Consider the following 26,579-nt stretch of genomic DNA (forward strand, 5'->3'; position numbering starts at 1 on the left):
AATCTTCTAATTGGGAAAACTTACTCCTACCCCTCGAGTCAAAGCTGCCCCGGAATTTTCTTTGACCAGCTGTATGTGGCAGAACTACGTTGACTGAGTTCTGTGTTCAGCCTTGAAAGGCTCAGCAGTGTGCTTCCTTCTGACCCTCTTCTAGGGCCACTGCCATACAGACAAGCCCAGGATGCTTCCAGGAGGATGAGGGACCTCATAGAGAGAAGCCGAGCTGGTCTAGCTGTCCCCACTGAGCCAACCCACATGCCCTAAGATGTGAGCTGTCCAACTGAGCACATCTCTAATTGATGGCAATTAATTGTGAGCAATAAATAAATGGCTGGTATTTAAGTCCCAAGGTCATTTGTTGTATGATTAAAAAAAAAAAACCTCAAACAGCAGGAAAAACGGGCAAGGCACAGTTGTATCTTCATGAGATCTAAAGGCAGAATATAAATTCACAAATCCTTATTTATTAAATACATTAAGTCTCTCAGGAAAGAATGGTGTAGACCTGTAATGTCAGATACTCAGAGGAGATCACAAGATTAAGTCATTAAGGAATCTTTAAGTTCAATCTCTAGTGCTAGCAAAGAAAAAAGAACCAAGCATACCATGAAGTTTTTATCATGAGTAAGATTGTAGGAGTGAGGGAATGAAGTTGGGACGGGGAAAGAAGTCTTAATGAACTGAGACATAAATGGGGCCCTTAAAGGATGGAAGACTAGAAAGATGGCCATTGTGCATGAACATGGAAGGATGGCCATGTGGAAACAGGAACAGTGGAAACAGAGCCCGAAAGATGGACTTGGGCTGTGCTCAGCAAACAGAGAGTTCCAGGTAGCTTCTCTGTGGGAGAAAAGCATTAATTAAACCCAAAACATAAAGGCTTTGAAATGTTAGCCTAAGAATTATGATTCATTCAATAAAGATTCACAGTCCTTTCTTAGTCATTGGGGTAATTTAATCAGAATGTTGCTTTTGTGGCTCCATCCATGAAAGTAGGACTTATTGACACACATATTGGTGTGTCAGGAAACAGAACACAGCTCAGAACCTGGGATGCATATAACCTTAAGGGCCATCCTAGTAGCCAACTTCTGTCACCCAGGCCCTACCTTCAGAACACTCTGTGACCTTCAGAATAATGCCACAGTCTAAGCACAAAATAAAAGCCTGTGGAAGACATTGCAAAGTCAATTTTAACAATCATATTTTGCTGAGCAATTATAATTGGAAGTCAAATTCTTTGGTTTCTTCATTCTCGAGTTTAATTCTAATTACAGTGCGCCTTCTCTTCTGCACGTTGAACAGTTTGAGCCAAATGAAAGCTGTCATGTTTTGTTTGTTTGTTTTGTTGGTTGGTTGGTTGGTTGGTTGGTGATTTGGTTGGTCTGGTTGTTTTGAAACAGGTCTCATTATTAAATAGCCCAGGTTGGTCTCAAACTTAGGATCCTCTCTCAGCCTTCTGAGTCCTGGGAATAACAACAAGTGCAACCATGTCTAACTAGGCTACAGTTTTTGTTGTTATTGTTGTTGTTGTTTCTTTTTTTTAATTTTTCTCACTCTTTTTTAGCAAAGTGTAGCAATGAAATATTGTCCATTTTTTTAGTTAAAATAATAAGCTAAGTGCTAGGGAGTTGGCTCATTCAGTAAAGTGTTTGTTATGCAAATATGAGGACCTGAGTTCAGACCCCAAGCACCTAGGTAGCAAGTCCAAGCGTCATGTCTGTGTTTGCAATTCCAGTGCTAGGGAGACACACTAAGGAAGAAGATTCCAGAGGCTTGTTCAACAAGCCAAATTAGCAAAATTGGTGGGCTCTCTGAGCTCACAGTTCAATGAGAGATCCTATCTCAAAAAATAGGGGAATGAGTAATTGAAAAAGACAACCAACATCAACTTATTGCGTGCTTGTGTGCCTGTGTGCTCGCGCGCGCGCGCACACACACACACACACACACTGGGGGGTGGGGATGATGTCATTCCAGTCACTGAGCTCATGAGAACATCGATCTTCTGCCTATGACAACTGCTGGGAAGCTTCCTTTACTGTCCACTTTCTCTACAACTCTGCCACCCCATTTGAACACTATATGCCTTTACAGGTAAGAGAACTTCATGAACTAAGCACCAGGATTTTCATTTCCTGTGGCCTAGACTCACATCTACTGCCAATTATATCTGATCTGTACAACATCAAATCTATTAGCCAAAGATAAATTTGATCCCACCCAGCATGAAAACGTTGAGCTTAGAAGAGCAAAGATCCTTCAGAAATTTCAAGTTTATGTAATGATAGTATTTTTCACCGTCGATAGCAAGAGCATGGAAGATTGCCTGGGTGGACTGCTATCTATCGTGATAAGTGTTAAAACAAGATTATTGTATCAGAGGGTAGTAAGTAGTGTAAGAGAGATATATGTAGGGTTTTATGAGGACATGCTAGCAAAACGCAGACACTGGTCACATAATTCAACCAATATGTGCCCCTAGAAGACTGTTTATCTGCTCCTCCTGCCCTACTTGGTACAAATCAATAAAGAGGAAACAGACCATTAGAAAACGTATCAGGGTTTTAATACTAACAACTAACATTGACTGAGAGTTTACTGGGTGCCAATCCCATTCTAAGCACCTTTCATGTGTCTGCCCATTTAATTCTCACAGCCCTTTGAGAGTGCTAATGGTAACAGCAGTGCTTTCAAAGGAGCAAACAGGCTTAGAGGGGTGATATAAAGCCAGCAGCCGAGCTCCAGAGAGCATCCGTCTTCTGCCTGGGACAGGTGCTGGGGTGCACTTCCTCCACAGCTGTCTGGGCTCAGCTCAGTTTAAAGGTCAGATGTCTTTGCAGGTACCAGAAATGCACAAGAAGAAACAATGTGCACTGTTACTTTTAAGAAGTAACTTCTTTGGCAAAAATGCATTGAATATCCACTATAGATGAGATGGGGGCAGTGGACAGGCTTTTAACCCCAGTATTTGGAGGCAGAGGCAGGATGTTCTCTAGGTTCTAGGCCAACCAGGTTTGCAGAGGGAGTTCCAGGTCAGTTGGGGCTATATAGTAAGCATCTGTCATCTTCCACACACACGTGTTGTGACGTGTAGGACTGTTGTAGGTGGTGAGGAAAGGCGAAATTGATTGTTTACAATTCACCAAACAAAACGTGGCAACCCCAGTTCTCCGACACCATGTGCCACATGGACATTTGTTTGTACACAAGACACTCCCCTTTCTAGCTTAATACCCAAGGAAATTTCTCCTCTTCTCTCCATGAGTTCTGAGCCCCTAAAATGAGCTCACAGAACTTCTCTATGTTAATGCCATCCCTTCAGTGTTGATCATAGATCTTTATTCTTGACATAAATGCCCATGCGATGCCTGTTCGATTTTCTATGTATGTCTTGTCATGTCACTGTGGCCAGACCTTTGGAAAGGGAACCCTTCACTAGTTTGGAAAACAGACACTAGCATTGAGTAAACTGTCAAAATGCTCTGGGTAAGGATGTAGAATAAATAAATCTGGGGAAACACACCCAAATCTGCATCACTTATATTAGACCTCCAGGAGAAGAAAGTTTCACTGAGTTTCCCTCCATCGGGTAACATGAGCCCTGGCAAACCTAGAGATTCCCATCTATTCCTAAGACAGATTCAGGTTAAGCTGCTGCTGCCCAGTTAGGAGCCTAACCTAGAAATAGCCTATGACGAATCACCAAAGGTCGGTGTGGTAGTAACTTGGGCTCAAGGAGTCAAGGATCCCTCCAGACTCAAGTCAAAATCACTTTCTTACCTTTACTATGAGCAAGAGCACAAAGTGTGGAAGCAAGGATGCTGCTTTGCTACTGATACTAGATGATCGCTTCAGACCTACGGGAATTTAAGAAGCAGGTGGGAAAAGAAAAGGGAGAGCTGGGGAGACAGGCTCAATAGATCAAGCACTTGCCTGACAAGTGCAAAGACAGGAGCTCAAATCGCCAGCACCTGCATGGATGCTAGGCAAGCGTGGCAATAGCCTGCAATCCTAACACTCAAGATGCAGGGGCAGGGATCCTGGGACAAGCCAGTTAGCTAGAACTGCAGGAATTCATGAGCTCGGGGTTGAGCCAGAGACCCTCCATCAACAAAGTGGCCAGTGATCAAGAAAGACGCCCCATGTCAACTCTAGGCTGCCACAAGCACACGCTCACACAAGAACATGTACCCCCACACACACACATACATGCTCATCGCTCACACATATATACATGCAGGGAAACATAAAGGAAAAAGTATTTAGTAGAGGAAAGTGGCAGAGCAAGCCGAGATGGAGCTAGCTGCAGGTGAAGATGCAGGCTTAGGGTGTCAATGAAATGGCGCAGCCGTAAAGAGCATACGCTGCTCTTGCGGAGGACCAGAGGTGGGTTCCCAGCATCACACAGGATGGCACCCAGCATCACACGGGATGGCTCATAGCTGCCTGTATCTCCAACTCCAGGTGGTCGGGAATGACTTCTGGCTTCCTTGGCTATGTGCATGCGTTCATACATACACACAGATGCACAAGTAAATAAAACCATACATCTTTTAAAATAAAATTTGAAAAAAGAGTTACACCAACTCTTAAAACCTATAGCCAACACTGTGGTTATTTTCATGTAAAGCTCTGAGGAAACATATTAGGAACCCTGGTCTTTATAAGGTCCTTTGCCTTTAGGGTGAGGCACAACTAGAAAATGATCAATGGCTTGGAGGTTTTTAAAGTGGTTCGTAACATTTAGTAGTTTAATTGCTTGTGTCTGTATGAGCATGTGTTTGTCTCTGACAAGAGCAAACCATATTGAAAATATCCAGAGTAAATACGGATCAGCTGCTAACTGCTGAGAGCCAATTCCATGACACACAGAAATAGACTACGTAAGAATGTTGTGGTGTCATATTTACTGGCGTGACTAAAATAGGCTCTGTCTTCACAAACTCATTTTCTGCTTTCTGTGCTTTGGGCACCTACTTGAAGAAAGAAAAAGTTGGAAAATGTTTGCCTTGCTGTGCAGCTATCGACTGTGACTGAGCAGAATGAACCCTTATTTCTCACTATTGAGGTTAGCCACAGGCTTTCCAAAGACCTCCAAAGCTTTTGCAGTTAAAGACCTAGCAATGTGCTTCTCAGAGGAGGAAATAAACGCATTTGTTCAGATGGATAGCAGGCCCATTGGGAGTGCTGGCTATCCGCGATAAGACACTAAGTGGGGATGGAATACTAAAAATAATTCGTCTCAGGGACCTGTAAATACAGCCTTTGTCTTCTGTCACTTTTCTAGGGAACAACCATGTCACCATTTCTTCGAATTGGTTTATCCAACTTTGACTGTGGTACCTGCCAGTCTTGTCAGGGTGAGGCCGTGAACCCCTACTGCGCTGTGCTTGTCAAAGAGTATGTGGAATCAGGTAAGTTAATTGGGGTCAGAGTGGGGGGAGGGAGAAGAGGGTGTGGTGGCTAGGCTAGACAAGCCTGTGGGAGACAAGACCTTCTTTGTCCTTCCAGAACATCTGCTGGAACTGACTTTCACAGTTTAGGATGCTGGTACCCAGCAAGGACTAAAGACTTTCTTAAGGACCCAGGTTTAGTGATGGATTCTGACCAGATCTATTTTGCTGTATCATTTCTCCCACATAAACAGAGATAAGGAAAGTATCAAGTTGGGGAAATTAGACAAGGGGCTAGTAGAGAAAAAAAATCTAGTAAAGTGGAGTAGATTATGTATTGCCTGTGCTAACAACTCCTTGTTTTCAATGACGACAGATAAAGCCTGTCTAACCCTAGATCTTGGGATTAACTCTAAAGACTGCTGTGTCTGTGCCTTCTCTGAGAAAGTTAGGAAGGAGTCAGCTAGAATTCTACATGAATAAAAGAATATTTCTGTTTTATTAACTGTGACTATATACAGGCAATACAGGAGGAGGAGGAAATTGGAGTCATGTCCCTAAGATTGATTTTGTGAGTTTAGACAGTTCTGTCAAAACAATCCCATTGGGTAAAGAATCCCTTGGTGATTATGCCCTCTGGTTCCCACGTGATCCAAACCTCTTCATTTCAGTATTCTTAAGTCTCTTCCAAAGGAAAGGAAGGAAGCTTCCCAGCCTTCCTGCCTTGTTTTGTATTCCTGCATGCAGAAGGATAGTTGTATAGGCTGTATCTCAATTCAGTTACACACACACACACACACACACACACACACACACACACACACACACACACACTGATGAAGAGTCACTGTGAGAGCACCGGGGATAGAGCAGAGAGAAAAACACACAGTGTCTACAAAGAGGACCCTTCCTTCAGACTTTGCAATCTCACAGAGGAAGGCAGTTAAGGTGTGATGACTAACAATGGGGGCTGAGAAGATAAAGCAAGGCAAGAGGGGAAAGGGGCAGAGAAGCAAACATTATTCTCAAATGGAGTGGCCCTAAAATGGTCTCTTCCAGAGGCTGGGAACATCTGTGGATACAAGAAGAAACTGAGGCATGCATTGAGAGCCTCTCACTAGAGGCTGAAAATGCCGAGTTCTGGGATTCCAAATTTTATCATGCTGTGTCCCCCACCCCTTCCTCCTACTAGTGCATCAAAGCCTAGGAGACTGTCTGGGTGCTCTTCATTTCTCTTCCACCCAGACTCCTCCACTGTCTTAAAACTGAAAATGCTGCTTGCTTCCACCTAAACTCTTGCAAATGTCACAGACATCTTTGAAGTGTAAAATGGCTGAGTCTTTTCAAAGCTGCTTTTGACTTAATGGCTCTTGTGGATCTGGCCCTCTTTCCAGCCTCAGGTCTCACTGACATTTGCCTCCTGCCAATCTTTCTTTTTTTTCTTGTCTTTTCTTTTTTTTCCCCTTTCCTATTCTTTGGGCCTGCTTTTGAACTTGATCTCAGCCATATGGACCAAGAGACCCTGTCAGAAAAAAAAAATGAAACAAAACTGTTTTTTCCAACAGATTAGTCAGTGGGATTTGGATATTTATTTTTTAGTTTTGTTCAGGTTACGTTCTGAAAAGAAATCGCTCTAGATATTACCTAACTAAGATTCCTTTCCCAGAATTTAAACAGCTTGCCATATTTAGGGTGTCTTTTTTCACGATGAGTCAGGGGAACGGGAGCACACAGGAAACAGTGCTGTCAGCCTGGGACCCTTTGGAAACATCAGCCCTTGCTGGACACACATAGACAGGCATGCTGGTTAATTTTACCTGTCAATTTGACAGTCTAGAATCACCTGGGAAGAGCACCTTAGTGAGGAATTACCTAGATTATGTTGACCTGTGTGCAGTCTTTGAGGAATTATCTTGACTGTTAACTGATGTAGGAACACCCAGTCCATTTGAGGGGCACCATTCCTTAGGCAGAGGTCCACGAACAGGAGAAAGCTAATCAGAAACAGGTGATCAAACAAGTAGGCTTGCAAGAATGTATTTCTCTTGCTACGACTAGCTTCTTGAGTTCCCTCTTAGTGATAGACTGTAGCCTGGGATTTAACCCAAATAAGACCTTTCTTCCCTAAGTTGCTTTCTGTCAGGGTGTTTTATCACAGCAACAGAGATGAAACTGCAACAAGATTCTGAGTTCTGGTCTATGTTTTGGGTCATTCTTAACCTAGTGCCTGACTCCTGGATGCCTGCCCTTCTCTGAACATGAAGAATGGATATAGTGAAAAGGAATAATTTAATAGGGAAGCTTAAAGAATATGATAAATAATATCATTGTTGATTTTCAAAGAACCCAATCTATCATTTTTTTTTAACCTAACCATAAAAATCTCCCACTCCTTTTACGGAAACTCATGAGTTCCCAACCCCAAACTGGAGAGCTATTGCCAGTTGGTGGTTTCTGAGGTAGAGTGAGTCAGGTTTCTTTAAAGGTGTAACTCCTGGTATGTTGGCCAGGCCCCATTAGTTGTCTCTACACCAATGTATATGGAGAATACAGAAAATTGAACTTGCTGGAGGATAAAGGAGGAGGAGGAGGAGGAGGAGAAAGAGAAGAAGGAGGAAGAGGAAGGAAAAAGAAGAGGAGAAGGAGGAGGAAAAGAAAGAGAGTCAGTGTTGAGGAAACTATGTTGGGAGGAAATGGGGTGTGGAGGGTGGATCAGAGGTGAATCTGGGAGGAATTACAAAGGTGGAAACTATCATATCATAATACATTGTATTTTTGTATGAATGTCTCAAACACTTAATGAAAATGTATATTAACAGTTTAATCACCTCCTTCCTATTCAATCCTTCACAGTGTCACAGTTTATACCTCTACTGGCCATGTTTCCCTAAAGCTTGAAATTACTGCTAAACGCCCACTCTATTTAGCCTCCTGTGTTGTAAAAGAATGTCAAAATGACTTCACATTCCTACTCCAAGCATATTTTTCTTTTTCACCACCAATGTCTCTAAATTGCTAAATATGACATTTACTAGGCTTATTCTCAGAAGAAGCAGTCAAATACTTCTGCAGTCCTCCGCTATTGAAAGGATCGAAGACTATAAACCAGAGAAGATCTCTTGTGGGTAGATGCAACAAAATGACTTAATTCCATTTGGAAACTCTTGCCCCTGCCAGGGAGCTTCTGGGAAAGATTCTTGTAAAGAACTCAACCCGGTCATAGCTCTTGTTCCTGTGACCAGGTCCTTCACTTTCCTGCCTGTCTTCACATGCGAGTCTGCTGTTGGCTTTGCTGGTCCCTTTTCAGCCCTTGCCAGCCTTTGCTTAGGGAGCATCAGTACTGTAAGCTGTATCTTCAAAATTACAGAAGGAGGCTGAGTGCAGAGGCACGTGCTTGTGATCACAGCACTTGAGAGGCTAATGTGGGAAGATAGAGAACGCAAGGCCAACATGGGCTACACAGTGAATTTGAGACCAACCTGGGCTGTCTAGTGACACACTATCTAAAAGACATGGGGGTGGGAAGAAGGAAGTAAGGACTCATTTGTTTCAAAGGCTGTTGTCTCCTTGTGTTTGTAGCAAATAAAAATTATTTTTTAAAAAAAATATTAAGAGATCATTCCTTAAAAGTTCAACTTATGTCATTGAGCCTTTCATATAAATACAGCAGCTTTATGGGGAATTAATAGAACCAAGCTATTATAAGAAAGGAAGGTTTTCAAAGGCGTAGGTTGGGGATTTCTTTTCTTGGTTGGTGTGTTGAGAGGAGCTATGTGAGTGTGGTTATATTTCTTGGCTTTGTGTGTGTGTGGTTTTCTGAGACGTGGTCTTGCAACAAAGCACAAATTGGCTGCGAACCCTCCATCCTCCTATCTCAGCCTCCCATGTGTTGGCGTTATAGGTGTTCACCACTATGCCTAGTAGCAAGGGCCTGTTTTAAAGGTTATTTTCTCAGATGTTCACTCTCAACATGAAAAGAGAAAAAAACCATTGACTGGGAAGGAAAATTTCCAGTTTAAGTAATTCTAAGAGGGTTGCTACTTAATCTGTCCATATTGGACTTATTAAAATGCAATGTGTTACCTTGCATCTAACCATGTACCTATCTTATTCTGCCCTAGACTGTCTCAGAATTATGTTCATGACAGCAATAGAAATGGCGGCCCCTATTAAATGGAACTGAATTATTCTCTGGAGTTTGTAGCAGAGTAATTAAAGAGACAGTATTTTTCTCTCCATAGAAAATGGGCAGATGTACATCCAGAAAAAACCGACCATGTACCCACCCTGGGACAGCACCTTTGATGCCCACATTAACAAGGGAAGGGTGATGCAGATCATCGTGAAGGGCAAAAATGTGGACCTCATATCAGAGACAACGGTGGAGCTCTACTCCTTGGCGGAGAGATGCCGGAAGAACAACGGAAGGACGGAAATATGGGTAAATATCAGAACTGTGAACAGTATGAGCGGTGTGCACCCAAACCTTGAACTTTTGACGCTTTTCCATCCACCTCTCAAGTGCTGGGTTTAGCGGGGTGTGCCACCACACACAGATAGTATGCACCATGATGCTGGCTGTTGAGTAGCTTGAAATGACCCTGTCGTCCTTAAGGCAAGAGGACACGAGTCATGGAGAAGCAGACAGCCTATCATACACTCCTTGTAATTTGATAATTACAATGAGTACTCATAAACTGAAGGGTGTATTGAAAACCTCAGATCTCTTTGTATGGAGAGGGGGATCTCAGGTTACAAATAACAGTTTTTGTCTGTTACTCTTAAGGTACTCCTGGAACTAACAGACTTATCCAGGGTGAGAGGGGAGTGTTGAAGTCTCCCACTATTAGTGTGTAGGGTTTAATGTATAACTTAAGCTTTTTTGGGTGGGGGTTGAGATAGGGTTTCTCTGTAGTTTTGGAGCCTGTCCTAGCTCTTGTAGACAAGGATGGCATTGAACTCACAGAGATCTGCCTGCCTCTGCCTCCCGAGTGCTGGAATTAAAGGAGAGCACAACCACTGCCCCTGGGGTATAATTTAAGCTTTAGTAGTGTTTCTTTTGCCCTTGTATTTGAGACATAGACGTTCAGTATTAAGATTTCCTCTTGATGGATTTTTCCTGTGACTAACATGATTGAATTTAGTTTGAAGTCTATTTTGTTAGATATTAGGATAGCTACACCAGCTTGTTTCTTAGATCAATTTGATTGGAAAATTTTTTCCCAACCCTTTATTCTGAGGCGATGTCTGTCTTTGAGGTTGAGGTGTGTTTCTTGGATGCAGAAGAAAGATGGATTCTGTTTTTATACCCAATCTGTTAGCCTATGTCTTTTTATAGGTGAGTTGAGTCCATTTATATTAAGGGATATTAATGACCATTGATTACTAGTTGTAGTTTTTTTAGTTTTCATTGATAGTGATGTTACTGTGTGATTCTTTCCCTTCCTTGGGATTTGCTGCTGTGAGATCATCTATTGTCTGTGTTTTTGTGGATGTAGCTAACTTCCTTGGGTTGGAGTTTTCCTTCTAAAACTTTGTGTAGGACTGGGTTTGTGGCTAGGTATTGGTTAAATCTGGTTCTGTCATGGAATATCTTGTTTTGTCCGTCTATGGTGACTGAAAGTTTTGCTGGTTATAGTAGTTTGAGCTGGCATCCATGGTCTTTCTTAGTGTCTGCATGACTCATGACCAGGACCTTCTGGCTTTCATTGTTTCCACTGAGAAGTTAGGTGTAATTCTGACAAATCTGCTTTAATATGTTATTTGACCTTTTTTTGCAGCTCTTAATATTTTTTCTTTATTCTGTATGTTTAGTGTTTTGATTATTATGTGATGAAGGGACTTTTTTTTATCGAGTCTGATATTCTGTAAGTTTCTTGTATCTTCATATGCATATCTTTCTTTAGGTTGGGAAAGTTTCTTATATGATTTTGTTGAATATATTTTCTGTGTTTTGAGTTGGACTTCTTCTATCCCTATTATTCTTAAGTTTGGTCTTTTCATGTTATCCTATAAATCCTGGATATTTTATGTTAAGCTTTTGTTAGATTTAATGTTTTCTTTGACCAATGAGTCTATTTCCTCTATTGTATCTTCAGTGCTTGAGATTCTCTCTTCCATCTCTTTTATTCTGCTGTTTGTGGTTCCTGATCATTTTCTCATATTTTCCGTTTCTAGAACTTCCTTGGATTTTGTTTTCTTTATTGTCTCTATTTTGTTTTCAAGTCTTGAATCATTTCTTTCATCTGTTTGATTGCTTTTTATTGATTTTCTTTAAGAGATCTTTTGATTTCTTCCAATATTTCATTTGTCTTTTCCTCCATTTCTTTGAGGGAATTTTTTATTTTCTCTTTAAGGGCCTCAAACATTCTCCTAAAGTTATTTTTTTAGGTCATTTTCCTCTGCATCATCTATATTTGGATGTTCAAGTCTTGCTGTTGTAGGGCCACTAGTTTTTGTTGATGTCGTGTTGCTCTTTGTGGTGTTGAGTGTGTTCTTATCTTGTTTACCCATCTTTTCCTCTGATTGGTGTAGTTAGGGCTATGTCTCTGGTGATCAATCTTCCAGTTGCCAATGGATCCAAGGTTCAGATGGTTGCTCCTCACAGTGCAGTCAGGGCCATGGTTGCAGTCACCCGGAGGTAACTCAATGTTCCCAGAGGTTGCTTGGCACTCATGAGTGTCACTCTGCAATCCTGGAGGTTGTTCGGGCCTACTCCTATGGAGGTTGCTTGCTTGGGCCTGCTCAAGTAGAGGTCGCTGGCTCAGGCCTGCTCAGGTAGAGGTCATTGGCTCCCTGGGAAGTCACTCCCAGGGTGACTGTGGCTGAGGTCTCTGCTTTGGGCCTACTCCAGTGGAGGTCACTGGCTCAGGCCTGTTCTGGCAGATGTCCCTGGCTTGGACCCACTTCCACAGAGGTCTCTGACTTGGGCCTTTTCCCCGGCAGTTGCTCCCTTGTATGGAAAAATCTTCTATATAGATTGAAAGCCAGAAAAATATTTCCATATGTTTATGTCATGTTTGCCAAAGTAGTAAAACTCCTTACCTCTCTACCTGCTCTAATAATTCAGATTTTAGCAAGACTTCTAAAAGCTTTCAAGTTACACCTTTCACATGGAAATGATGGAAACCTAGAAATGGCGTTCTTATGTTCTTATGACCGCACATTGATTTTGTCTTCTTAAGAAAGATACATAACTCATCCTTCTGTCACTAAGTTAATATTTAAGGACAACGACATGCCAAGATTTTTAAGGTGCCCAAGATGACATATGTTTAGGCAATGTCGTTCAACAGTACACCCTTTCACTCCACTTGGGGAGAAGATTGTGGCAATTCCAATTCCTGTAGACTGGCTGCTTAAACAAACAGGAAAGGTTAAAGAACTGGCAGGTGTTGCAGATGTTGGGTTTGGTGTGAAGGAGTTTATACAGTTCAAGCTAATGGAGATGTGGGGCTCTGGCTGGGTCTGAAACACAGGAGACGGAAGAGATAAGTTATAGAACCCCCCCCCCCCACTTTCCCGTGCCTGCCTGTTTCCATGATTTTCTACTTTCCACCTAATTTATTTTGTTGAAATTAGACCTCTCTCGAATTTTTATGATAACTTACTATGATTTCTTCTCAATGAAGGAACAGATAATCAGATTTTTTTGTCCTTCTATAATAAAGTACAGACTTCATTCACTAGCAGTTTCCCTTTCTATTTCTATCTTTTTGAAGTTGCCTTTAATATCACACCCTGAGTTTTGGCAATTTCTCTCCTCTTCCTCCTCTTCCATTTTGTTTTGTTCAAACAGAATCATGTTATGTAGCCCAGCCTAGCCTTGAACTACCAGCAGTCCTCCTGCCTCAATCTCCCAAGGGTCAGGATTGCAGGCATGCACTAGACACAAGTGTGCACTTGTGAGACTTCATCTGCAGCCTAGGACCGTCGGATGTCAGTACATAGCGGCAATCACATCCTCATATAGCCAAGTTGCGTGCTTTCTGTACATTTAAGCCTTATTTTTTGAGGGTTATTTCTTCGTTTACTTTCATTTCAAGAGCTCCCAGACTATTTTGAATTTATGTTTTATCTTTCTTCTGAGGTTATCAGCTGTTTTAAAACTGATTTTTTTTATTTAACAACAACAGCATAAAAGATTTTCTCAAAATTGTCATTCATACCCATCTTGGCTATAAATGACACATTGGTGCTTCCTTTGTGTTTCCCATGGTTGTGAGTATCTGCAAGGTTTTTCCCAGTCACTCCCCAGGGCTTTATAAAACATGACTTTCCAATGGCTTGCTGACTTAATTTCCTCCGTGACCAGTGCTTCCTGAATGTTGATAATTCTGTGGTAACCAAGTTTCCCAGTTTCCTTTGAAAATGGGTCTCAAATTCCCCCTCCTTGTTCTGTTTTTGCCTCCATTTTTACTATACCGAGATTAGAAAATGATGGTGTTAATTCTTATGGTCTAAAGCACTTGTCTTTACATTAATCAGTTTAAGTTTGCATGAGAGTTTATAGCTATTCCATAGCTTTATTACACCACAAAACTCTGATGGCAGGGGTACTGCCAGTTGTCAGTCTTTCAGGGTTCATTGAAGACTTGGTGATTTGCACAAGGCCACGCAGCTGAGAAACGGTCCCTCAATGCTTTGAAATTTAACTCTGGGTTCAACAGAATAGTTCCCGCTGACTCTCCTTTAGTACAGGCAACCGCTGCTATGATGATCAATAATGAGTCACTTTAAAGTCATGTTTTAATCTATTTATTCCACTAATGGCATAGCATGATGGTTTTACATGTACCATAAAGGTATAGGTGTTTATATACATGCATACATATAACCAAACACATGTGTATATAAATATTTACATAGATAAAGATACGTCTATTTCCCTCCTGTGTATGCTACATTACACGGTATTCTGAATAAGTCTTAAAATGGCACTTTGCTCTTCTGTCTTCTGTATGATACTGTCCATAAGTTGCATATATCCATATAGTACTCGAATAATTATAATAATATATAGAATATATAAGTACCATGCATGTACTTTTTCTAAAATATATGTCGATAATTTAGTAATTTAAAAACTATTCACATATGCATATATAATATATATAACATATATAAACCTTTCAAGACTCACCTAATTAAATTTTCCTTTAGTCATTTTACAAATGCTTGTAATAGAAAAAGGATTCTCCATGGAGTATACCCTGATCCACCTAGATTTGTAGCCCACAAAGTAAGCAAAAGAAAGCCCCTCAGAGCAGGACTTATCTTTACTCCCTAGGACCTACTTCTTCCCAAGTGAGCAAGGCTTGGCATCCAGGATACTTCTGTCGTGATTAATATCTGGGGATAAGCTCTTATGCTCTTCAGGTAAACACCCTGCAGGAAAACAGATTCCGTTTTTGAATCTCCTTTCTTCTGTCAATTTTGAACCTCAAGTAAAATGAATAAATTGCCAAGACATTCCATAAAAGGCCAGCCACTGTCCCAGGTGCTGCACAGTTCTGATAATAACAGGCACGGTGATGATGAACTTGCGTGGAGAAGAGCCAAGATCTCCTCTCTAGTGGAAATCTGCCATCAGTCATGCAGCTAGTTAAGAGGTCCTCGAGCCAGGGCTGGCTTCCCATTCTGACAATGTTTTTTCTCCTTCTCTCTCCCAGTTAGAGCTGAAACCTCAAGGCCGAATGCTAATGAATGCAAGATACTTTCTGGAAATGAGCGGCAAGTGACATTTCTTCTTCCTGTTTGGGGGTGAGGAGGGTATAGCCTGTTCAGCGAAGGCTCGTTTTGCTTCTGCAATATCCTAGAAAAGAGAAATGCAAAGCATTCTATTAAAATTCTCAATGGTGCTCGGACAGGAATTGAAAACAACTGCCCAGACCAGACAAACGTAGAGCAAACATAAACACATGGGCGTAGTATAAATGTAAACATAAAACATTCGCGGAGCTGGTCTATAAATGGTGTAAATTCACGAGCCTGGTGCTTTCACAGTCTCTCTATTTTAGTTTGCGAATTTACTCTGTATACAAAAGGCTGCTCCTGCATTGCTGTGTGTAAACACATTGCCTATTTATGAATGGTGTTCTATACCCAGCATTCCACTGGCCTAGAATATGAAATAAGAAACCGAAAATATCTTCTGTAAAGCTAGTATCAAATGCAAAGGCCTAAAGTTAGTCACCTCACATCCTCTTAGGAATAAGGAAGGAAAAAAAATGCACGGCCAAAGAGTTTCAGTTCCGTGTCTCACATAAACCCAAATGGCAGAAGGTAAGCTTAGAAGCACTGTGGATACACTGGGCACCGGGACAGTCAGGCAGTGCTGTCTCTGTGAATTAAGTGCTACTCTTGATAAAATCCTAGGCCACACAATAAGCATGTGAGCTGAATAACAATAAACTATGTTTAGTAAATTATTCTTACTTCAGGTTCAGTATCACTTATCCAAAAATGCTTAAGACCAGAAAGATTTCAGATTTTGAATTATTTAGGGAATTGGGGGTATTTGCTATTTGGGGATTTAAATCCAAGTCTGAACAGAATATTCTTTTATATTTCATGTAAGTGTTACACACCAACCTGAAGATAATGTTATACACTATTTCAAATCATTTTGTGCCTGAGGCAATGCTTTATGGCAAAGAAATTTCTAGTTGTGGATCTTATCTGTGCTCAGAATATATTTAGCATTTTGGATTTTGGACTTTAGGATTCAGGGTGCTCAAATTATAGCAACACAAAATGAGTTTTAGTTCAGATATTTACACTGCTTTATTTAACATATAAAAGTCCTAATATGCCCAGACTCAAATAGCATTATGAGACAAACAGGGAAAACTTACACACTTACCAGGTGTTTGGAAATCTTGAGGCATGATTATTGGACTTTTTAGGTCTACTAATGAGATTATAGCCGTGTGCTTTATTTTTATCATTGTTATGAAAAAAATTAAGGAAGAATTTGTTTGGGCTCAAAATTGAAGAGATACAGTCAACCATGGGGGAGGGGAATCGTGGCAGCAAAACCACAACGCTGTGCAGATTCTAGCTCATTGGTAACTAACTCCAAGTCACCAATAACATATCAGTGTCCCATTAAGGAAAGAGATAAAGCACTTCCCCCTTGGAGTTGTTTCATTAAGAGCAGGTCAAGATTTGAGTTCTACACTTCATGCTTCCTGTGCCTTCCATCTTAATCTGTGCCTACCCGAAGGCTGTCTTGTGGATATGTCCCTGTGTCTGTCCATGTGTATCTGTCCGTGTGTGTGTGTGTGTGGTATGAATTGTGTTTGTGTCTGTACATGCCTTACGTGTCTGTATGTATGAATGGTACCTGCCTGGGTGGTGTGCTGTCTGTCTCTAACAATGGGCCTCTTTCTGTCTTTAATGAGCAGCATAGAAATCATCACATGGGGAAGGAATGGGATACTTTACAGAAATCTTCAACAGTTTTAGAGAAGATTAAATCACTGACTGCAACTGATCCCAGCTAGCACAGACGGCAAACATCATTATTTATCAACCAATATCCATTAATGGTTGTTTTCAACTTTTATGGTGGATTTTAGGAATTTGCTTTCCACTTCTTTATTTGCTGCTTTCAGCCAATGTGCTGATACACATATATTGTTCTGGGGCAAGAAGAGTATGTAACTTTTAATTGTAACTATGCTTTAGATTAGGTTCTAAAAGTTGATAGTGTGGGAAATCCGAGGCAGGTAAGTTTGATTGTTGCTTATTCTTTGAAAGGCAGTTTAAACAAAGAGGCTGTGTGCACAGTAGGACAGCAGTCTTCAGTGACCTCATGGTGTGTTAACTCTGGCTGTGAGGGCCAGCAGAAGTTCCCTTTTCTTACAAAGTAAGAGGTATTTTCAGAGTGTGACATTGTCACACAGGCAGGTGATCACTCCGTGCCTTGGGCCAGGAAGCAGAGAGATAAATGCGAGTGTTCCATTTGATGCTGGTGCTCATCTTGCTACTTATTTTTTTTTCTCTTTTCATTCATATGGGAGCCCAGGCTATGAGATGGTATGGTCCATCTTCCCTTCTCAGCAAAAGCTCTCCAGAAACACCTTCACGGGCATTCTCAGAGGTGTGCCTCTTGGATGATTCCAAATCTAGCCACATTGCCAGGGAAGACTAACTAGAACAAGTTCACCCCCATCCACTTAAGACCCTAAACATCCCTTTAATCCAGAACATTGCTCCTGACTTCCCAAATGCCCATAGCCATCTCTTAATGCACTTAGTTCATCTCCAAGAGCCCCTCAGTCTTAATAGTTCTAAAGCAGTTCAAAAATCCCAAAGTCCAAAATCTCTCCTGAGAATCAAAGCAATCTCTTAATTATGAACCCCTGTAAAATCAAAAGGCAACTTATATACTTACAATATTTACAATTACATAGAGTAAACATTCTCTTCCTGAAAGAGATTTAGCGGCACAGCAAAGAAATAACAAAACTTAAACTCAGCAAGAGAAATAACAAATTATTTTTCCATGTAGCTCCATATTTGACATCTAAGGCTTTAAGTGGCAGCATCTGAGCTCAAATGGCCCTTCCCATTAATTCTGTTGCCTGCACATGTAATCTGTCTTGGTCTGATTCTATTCTGTGCCTGTTGCATTCCTTAGCAGACATCCCACAATCGTGGTATTCCCAACGTCCTGGAGTCTCTGATTCAACTTAGGATTCATCATCAATGCTTCATCAAATAGCTCTTGGGGCTTCCTTGCAGGGAATCCAACCTTGTCACTGATTGTCAGGCCTTGGGGTCTTTCTGGAACCTTGGAGTAATCTTCCATGATCCCATAGTTCTTGCGTGCCTACAAATGCAGCATCACGTCAATGATACTGACAAATATTATCGTTTGAAATGTGATCTGGCTCCTTCTACTCCAGCTTTTATGGTCTCTGCGCACCTTTTGCAACCCAAACTGATAAGACACTTGCCGAGGCAGTTGTTTTCCAGTGGGGAACCCCTTCATCAGCATTCTCTGTGCATGTTCTCTTCTTTCAAGTGAGTTCAGATTTTTCACAAGCTAATGGGCTGATAGGGTCTAGCTGGGCAGGGGCAGAGGTGTGTATCTTTCCATTATTCCAGTACGAGCCCCGGGGCAGCATTTGTTGAACCACCTCTTACATATTTAACTTTATGACTAGATTATAAGTTGGGCAATATAAGCAGAAATACATGAGAATTAGATGGTTTGGTTGGGTTCCCCATTCGGTAGCTTTCAATTTCTTTTGGTTCCTAGATACTAGTTCTTTCAAAGACCTATTTACCTTCTAACAAGCTCGTAGCTCTTGTTTTCTTGGGGTATCTCACCCTTGTTTTCACCCTGAAGGTTGGCCTTGGCTCAGGGTAACTGGTGGCAACCCCGCCTCTGCATGTGTGCTTTAGGATGCAGCTGTTTTCTCTTCCTGTTCCTCCGTCTCAGAGACAGTCCCTCCCTTTGTTGACCTCACGCTTCATCCCTGGCAGCTCTGCGCCATCAATACACTTCCTCTCTAATGTCAACTTTCCCTTTTCTCTGTGGTTTCCTCCTCATTGCTGAGAGGTCTTATATTAAGCGTTCTTTTCCTAGCTTGAAAAATACATATATTAACCTTTTGCCTTTCTGGGTATTTCTTTTCTCTTTCCCTGCTGTGACATTTCTGTTCTATTCATTTTTTTTTCTTTTCTTAAGACACGATGTCAGATGGCGTGGCTTATTTCATAAATTGAGGGAGAAAATTATTAACTTAGTGACAGTCTCTCACTCACACTTACCAAGCCCAGTTTATTTCCCTTTTAACTCCAAATAAAGTCACCTGAAGTCTATCCTGAAAGTAGTGGACAGAGCATTGTGGCCCAGCTGAGGAACTATGAGGAAAGTATATGGGGAATTCCCTGCCATAGGCGCTTGTGATTTCTGTAAAACAGACCCAGGAATGGCTGCCAAGGAAACGTGAGCCCTAAAGTGGATCACTAGATTCAGATGGGTTCCTAGGAAAAGGCCTCTGCCTGCCCAAAATCTCATGTGTCTATCTCTTGCATTCCCAACCAGCCACTATTGACAATGGAAAGTAAGGAACCTTGGTAGATACACCCACCTCAAGTGTGTGGTTAGACCTCTCACCGCTGAGCCATGATAGAAGCAATTTAGTTCCATATTGTTGATTCTTTATGTATTTGAAATATAATGAGTGCTAATTCGAAATTTCCATTTTTGCAGATAAAAAGAAACAGCAAGTGTTCCAACAATCTCCAAGCTATTACAAATTATGATACTAAGCACTATAATCATTATTATCCTTGCTGTAGTGATAGATTACAGTTCTCATTGTTTCTTTGTTATTTCCGTGGTGATTCTTCTCCCTTTGCAGAAGTGTTTATTACACAACCTAGTGACCTACCATTTTGTGTTCCTTGTGCATCTTGAGCATTAGCCTAGGCATTATAGGTATTCTCAGGGTTCTATCATCTTAGATTCCTTCAACCCTTTGGGAAAATTTCATCTGAGCATAGGATGCTATGGATAATGAGACCCACAAGCCCAGGGCTAACTGAAAAAAACATTCTGACTTGACAGTGTGAAGTAAATGACACAAGATGACCTAGGCATGTAAAACTTAAACTATTAATTTTCTGGCACTTTCTACAGTAACAGAGGCTGTAGCTCTTATATCTGATCACTATACCCAACAAGAACCAGAATATTAAACTTCTCCCCAAAGTTCTTTGCCCTTGCAAAGGGCTAGGTAACACCTTTCCATCTTTGGTACCCTGTCTAAACCCAACGCTATGCAAGGCGTCCTGGCACCAGAGTTCTCAATCCTCCTCATGTCACTGTCAATCACAATACTCTGTGGAAGTACAGACTTGAAATGTCAGGATTCTGGTTTAAAAAACTAAAGAGAGCTATCTGAACTAGAGAAGCAAACAATGGACGAATCCAAACCTCTAGTAATGCTTCCTGCAGCGATTCCATACTGCCAAATTAATAACAGAAGCCTAGGGCCATTCCCATCCCCACAAGCCCTTGAAAGGCCACTGTGCGCTCAGCACTTACTGTTCTGCTTCTCCTCAAGTGCCCACCGTCTCTGCCCCTCTGTGACCATCATGTTGCCTCACTGCATCCCCTCTCTCTCTCCACAGACACAAAGGACATGAGCGACTTTGAGAACGAAGGATTCTTCGCCTTGCATCATCGCCGAGGAGCCATCAAGCAGGCCAAAGTCCACCACGTGAAGTGCCATGAGTTCACAGCCACGTTTTTCCCTCAGCCCACGTTTTGCTCTGTCTGCCATGAGTTTGTCTGGTACAATACTTGATGTTTTCCTCTCGAGCTTCAAGATATGCATTCTGTCACGGCTAAGCACAACGAGCTCTACCGTGAGGGAGGGTGAAGGGCCGAGTACTGGCGAATGGTGGTCAATGGGCTCACCAGCACTGAGAAGGTCTAAAGAGCCTGATTCAACACAAGGTTTTTATAACATGACTCTTGAAGAGGGGAACCCACTCCAGAGAGAGTCTTCCATGAGTTAGCTTTCCTTGACTATGACAAAACACCCAAGACTATCTATCACTTTTAGGAAGCGAAGGCTCATTTGGGCTGACAGTTTCAATAAAGTTTGCCTACCCCTTTTATTTTAGGTCTAAGACAAGGCAAGACATTGAGGCAGGACAGGGCTACCCATGACACCGTAAAGCATCCAAGAAGGAAGAAAGGAGAGAGAAAGCACCAGGGTCCCAGCATTCCTTCCAAGGACACACTCCAGTGACCTCACTTCCTTCTGCCAAATCCCATCTCTTTATGGTTCAGTTCCTGGTTCCAAAACATTAGCACATGGCTTTGGGACATTTCTGATCCAAACCATAAGAAGGCCCAGTGGAGTTTTGTTTTTGACTAAATGAGAGGCTGCTGGTATATGAGGGAAGGAGCAGATGAGAGTGTATTGTTATTGGAAGCAGGGCTGTGAGATTTTATAGTCAACACCTTCATCATTGCAATAGCTCCACCGCTGCCTTGCTGCACTCTGCACCGCACAGCACTCTCCCACGGTAACAAATGGCTGGAATGAAGCTCTTGGGTGTCTTCATCTCAGAGATCAGTGTAACCACACAGCAAAAGCTACGGTAGAGGGGAGCGAAATGATGCCTGTTTCTGCTCTCAACATCTGTGCCCGCTAAGAGATGCTGGTCCCCTCGGGCTCCTGCAGAGTCATTAGTGCACAAGTTCCCACTTCATGCCAGCAGATTAGGATGAACTTTCATTGTTTTCCCTCTAATCACTCGGTCCTCCTTTGTTTTCTTTGTTTCTAATCAACAGTGCTGCTTTCTAGATAGCAGATATTCTTAGACTCTCAGAATGAGGAAATAGATACTTTACAGATAAGTGCGCTCATCTGTGTATAAACCAAGAATGAGTGAGGGAGTGACTCGCTCATAATTAAACGAGGCATTGACTTTTTTTTAGTGAGGAGCATAGAAATTTATTGCTAGGATCTTGGGATACATTTGGTCTGGAGTTGTAAACCGTTTGCTTGACAGTGCAAAGATGATAAGAAAATTAATCTCATTCAATTGATTTTAAAAATTTAAGTAAAACAACATAAACTTAAACTACCTTCTTAGCAAGTGATGCGTGTGGACACAGAGGAAATCCTCTGTGGTCTTAGGAATGTCAAGATCTCATTTACCTATAGACCATTTCTGCTGCGACTGTCTATGTGAACATGCATTTAAATCCCACATTGCTTTGTTACAGGGGGCTGAACAAGCAGGGCTACCAGTGCCGACGTAAGTACAAGGCATTTCCGCTGTATCCTCGGTTCTCTTTGCATTGAATTGTTCCTCCAGAAATCACAAGTGGCAATTGTCTCTTTTCAGAATGTAATGCAGCAATTCACAAGAAGTGCATCGACAAAGTGATCGCCAAGTGCACAGGCTCAGCTATCAACAGCCGAGAAACCATGGTACTGGCGTAGTTAGATTCCATTTCCTTACTCTCCACCTTTTCCAGCAAGTCAGATGGCCCGCCTCACTCTCAACCTCAATAGTTACCAGAGCCTCTGGGGAAAATAAGCTGTCAAGAAACTGAGTTAAATGGATATGTGTTTTAGACCGTAATAGTTTGTTCTCCGGGTTATCTTTACTTCTTGCACCTTCAAGAGGATGTTATCATTGGTGTTCTGTTATTTCCCTAACCCTGGAATAGTACTGTCCCATAGAAGTCAAATGAGAGCCACGTGTGGAATTTTAACCTTCCAAGTGGCCATAGTAAAGAAGAAACAGACAGGGTATGGTGCCATAGGACCAGTTCAGGACACTGAGGCAGGAGGATTACAAGTCCAAGGCCTGTCTAAGGAACAAATTGAGGTCAAGGCTAGCCTGTGTGACTCAATGGGACTCTGTATAGAAATAAAAAGTACAAAACAGGCTGGCAATATGGCTTAGTGGTAGTGTACTTGCCTAGCATATGAGAGGAAGCCCTTGCTTCAGCCCTCAGTGCCACAAGAATCAACAAAGTCATTGAAAGGATAGACAAGTAAAATTCATTTTAATCATATATTTAATTGAGCCAAGTCTATTACTATTTCAATATGTAATCAATATAAAATATTTTTCACTACTTGTCCTGACCAAGTTCTCAAATCCTACTATGCAATTTGCTCATGGTTCTCAATTCTAGCTCTTCACCCTACAGGTGTTCATTAACCCTGTGTGGTTACTTGGTTCTCCTACCCAAAAATCAGATCAGGAGTCTCCAGTTGTCATATCTGAGGCCATTGGGTCACCTCTCAACATTTAGGTGTTCCTCCATTTTGACCTAATGTTCTTTAACAGCATCGTGCAGTACCAAATGCATGTTTCCTTAGCTCCTATTTGAAAAAAGGGGCCGTATCCCCTCTTTTTGACATGGTCGCCCCATCTGTCAAGATAGCTGCCTCAGACACCAGCTATGAGCCTCCTGGTGCTTGGTACATGCTTTGACACATGATGCCACATGTGCCCTCACCTGGAAGAGCTGCAGGCTTCTTCAGGTACCTCAGGAAGGTGGTAGGCAGTCTGATGGCTAAATGCCCCTTGCTACACATGTTTTCATTACCATCGCTGTGAGCCGCACATCTAGGAGATTATGGGAAGTTGAGACCTAGGGACACACGTGCAGTCAGGTCTCCGTCATACAGTTGAGACCTAGGGACACACGTGCAGTCAGGTCTCCGTCATACTTTCAGTTCCACAAGGAGCGATTCAAGATCGACATGCCGCACAGATTCAAAGTCTACAACTACAAGAGCCCGACCTTCTGCGAGCATTGCGGGACCCTACTGTGGGGGCTGGCGAGGCAAGGTCTCAAGTGTGATGGTGAGTGCTGAGGGGTGGGTGTGGGTCCTGCGCATAGGCTGATGCTGCCTGTGCATCGTGGAGGGAAGACGAGAGGCTCTAGAGTGATGACCTCTGTCCCCATCTTTGTGTGCCCACCAAGATGGATGCCGCCTCCGTGAGACAGTAGATTTCCTTTACCATCCTCCTGCCCTGTCATGTCTCCATCTTCATCCTGCCATGACTCTATCTTCACATCCAAGGAGAGTTCATAACTACTCAAATTTAAAGTTTAGGCTCAGTAGCTTAGGGTCAAAATCAGAGTTCAACAGGTCAAGGTCCAACAGGTCAAGGTCAAAGCTCAATAGCTCAGAGCCAAGGTCAAAGATCATGACACCATATTTCAATGTTATACTCAGTAGTCCTGGAGTGAAATGACAGCCTTCCTCTTTTGACTCTGCCAAGGACTTTCCACTCTGCCCCAATCTGCTGTCTCTTAGATTTTGGGCTACCCCCCATCTTAATTCTAGTAGATTGACTTATGTAAAGCCCCTGCCCTCCCCTTTAGCATTGGTTAGTGAATTATTTCTACTGCCTCATTAAGGAGTAAAAAACACGTGTGTCCCTTTGAGCAGTGAATGGCTCCGGTGAGAGGAGCTCTGGAACTTTAGCTACAGAGTACATCATCAACTATGTCTGTGAACACCAAGGGCCCAGATGAGACAGGGTCACCACCCTAGGCCTTCCTCTGGGGTTTGGATTAGAGCAGAACTAAGATATGATGAGTATAGATTATCTTTCTATTGTATTTATATACACGCTGCTACCATTCTCTGAATGTGGAGGTACTCAGACCTACACTGAAAAGAGAAACAAGGCATTCTTGATCTAAAACTCTCACATTTAAAAAACTGAAATGCTACAACTAGGGGGTCATGAGAGCAAAAGTGTCTACTAAAGATCAGCAAGGCACCTGCCTTACCAGTGAAAGAGAAGGGGGAAGCGGGACAGTTTCTTAGCACATAAAAAGACCTTTCTGATGGCGAACTATTAAATATATTAGCCTTTTATTTTACTTTGCGGCATTTCTTATTTCTCTTCTCTTTGAAGAGCTGGAGATGGCCTTTTAAAAGTAGATCATCCTCTTCCGTCTCCCTTTCCTTGCCTCAGTACTGTCCATGTACCTGGGGGCCCTAAGTATGGCATCTTAGCGGAGACAAGGAGAGGAGTTAGGTTTACCCATTATTACCCCAGTAGTGACTGGCCAGTCAGAACTCACCTTAAGAATCCCTTGAAGAGCCCCAAAGTCCCGTTTGTGTCATTTCCTTCATATGACTGTTTATAAAGAAAACTTTGACATGCAGGCTTCTGGAATATATTATTAATTCTTAGGTAACAATAATGTCCAAATATCCTAGCTGTAGAAACAGAAAGGCAAATGACCATCTCGCAGTCAGGTCTCACTTCCCGGGAACCCCGGTGCCTACTCGTTAAGACAGAACTGATCTTGACAGCATGATCGCAAAGCTTAGAACCTCCATGAAGGTTCCTTGGCATTGTTTCACACTGACATGCTTTGCTTTGCTCTAACATTCTTTCCTTCCCATTCCATCCCCTCCCCCTCTCCCGAGATCTGTATTTCATATACCCCCCTCCCCTCTTCTCTTTCATTGCCTCTCCTTCCTCCATTTCCCCTCCCTCCCTCCCCTTTCCCGTTTCCAGGTCCATTTTTGTTTGTCATATTCCCGTTTTCTCCACCAGGACTCACCCTTTCTTCTTGACTGTTCTAAGTTATCCTTCCTTGAGTTATCTTTAGTCCTCTCTCTTTGCCTTACCCTTTCCTTGCCTCATAGCCGTCTCCTTAAGTGCCCTGCCTCCCCAGCCTCTACGCTGTCTTCTTTCCTTCTCTGCCAAAATTCCCATGAAAATAGTCATCCGAAGGGACTGTTTGCGATCACAGAGGTCAAGTTTCCACCTGATAGGTTAGTAACAAAGACCCATGGTGTTACAAAGGGAAGGAAGGTCTCTTCCTGAGCATCAGAGTCAAGCTCAGACCTGGCTACAGTTTTAAGGAGCAGAGTAAAATAAAAATCCCAATGTACCTAATTCTCAACTGGTGTCTTACTTACATATCTATACTCCCATCACGTGGGAAGCTGAGACAGGAGAATGTCTAGTTCAAAGCCAGCCTGGCCTGCATTGCAAGACACTGTCTCAACAGCCCCCCTCCCCCGAACAAATCCAATGTAGTTATATCAACAAGGCAGAATTTTTACTGCCAATATTCAAGTTTTTAAATATGCCTAAAAGATTTTACTTTAAATGAAAGTAAATCCATTTTTGTGGCAAATGGAATTTATTTGCATAGATACTGTTTTATTTATCTTATGATGAACTCTCTAGAAGAATATGGACTATTTAAAAGGTGAAGGCTGCCACAATTTCATCTTGTTCTTTTAAAATTTAGTTTTATCTGAAGTTGTGTATATGTGTCTGTGTGTGTGTGTGTGTGTGTGTCAGTGCATGTGAATCCAAGTGTCTGTGGAGGTCAGAAGAGGGTATTGGATTCCCTGGAGCTGGAGTCATAGGAGGTTGTGAACTGTGTGACATAGGAGCTGGGAACTAAACTAGACCCTTTACAAGAGCAGTAAGTGCTCTTAGTCAGTGATCCACCTTCCAGTCCTACCTCGATGTTTTAGTATATGATGATGTAATACATTATAATGATGAAAGAGAAGTTGTGCTTGCTGAACTGCAGTCACTGTGTGAAACTCTGCACGTGACTTGTTAATAAGCAGTGGAGACTAAGTTTGGGGTCTTAACTGCCTAATTCTACTAGTGCAATGCTTTAAGTATTTT

The 26,579-nt window shown here is 42.1% G+C and overlaps 1 protein-coding gene across 1 annotated transcript in view; it reads left to right on the plus strand.

The window, feature by feature from the left end:
* The window catches only part of Prkcq (protein kinase C theta), a 127,537-nt gene that overhangs the window by 46,599 nt on the left and 54,359 nt on the right, over positions 1–26,579 (plus strand). The window contains exons 2-8 of the mRNA XM_013349055.2: positions 5,291–5,417; positions 9,638–9,837; positions 15,068–15,128; positions 20,550–20,712; positions 22,162–22,193; positions 22,284–22,369; positions 23,633–23,762. Of these exons, the coding sequence (XP_013204509.1) occupies positions 5,300–5,417; positions 9,638–9,837; positions 15,068–15,128; positions 20,550–20,712; positions 22,162–22,193; positions 22,284–22,369; positions 23,633–23,762 (790 nt within the window). The 5' untranslated portion in view covers positions 5,291–5,299. The remainder of the gene's footprint in view (positions 1–5,290; positions 5,418–9,637; positions 9,838–15,067; positions 15,129–20,549; positions 20,713–22,161; positions 22,194–22,283; positions 22,370–23,632; positions 23,763–26,579) is intronic.

This window comes from Microtus ochrogaster, chromosome 16 (genome assembly GCF_000317375.1).
Source record: "Microtus ochrogaster isolate Prairie Vole_2 chromosome 16, MicOch1.0, whole genome shotgun sequence".
NCBI classification, from domain to species: domain Eukaryota; kingdom Metazoa; phylum Chordata; class Mammalia; order Rodentia; family Cricetidae; genus Microtus; species Microtus ochrogaster.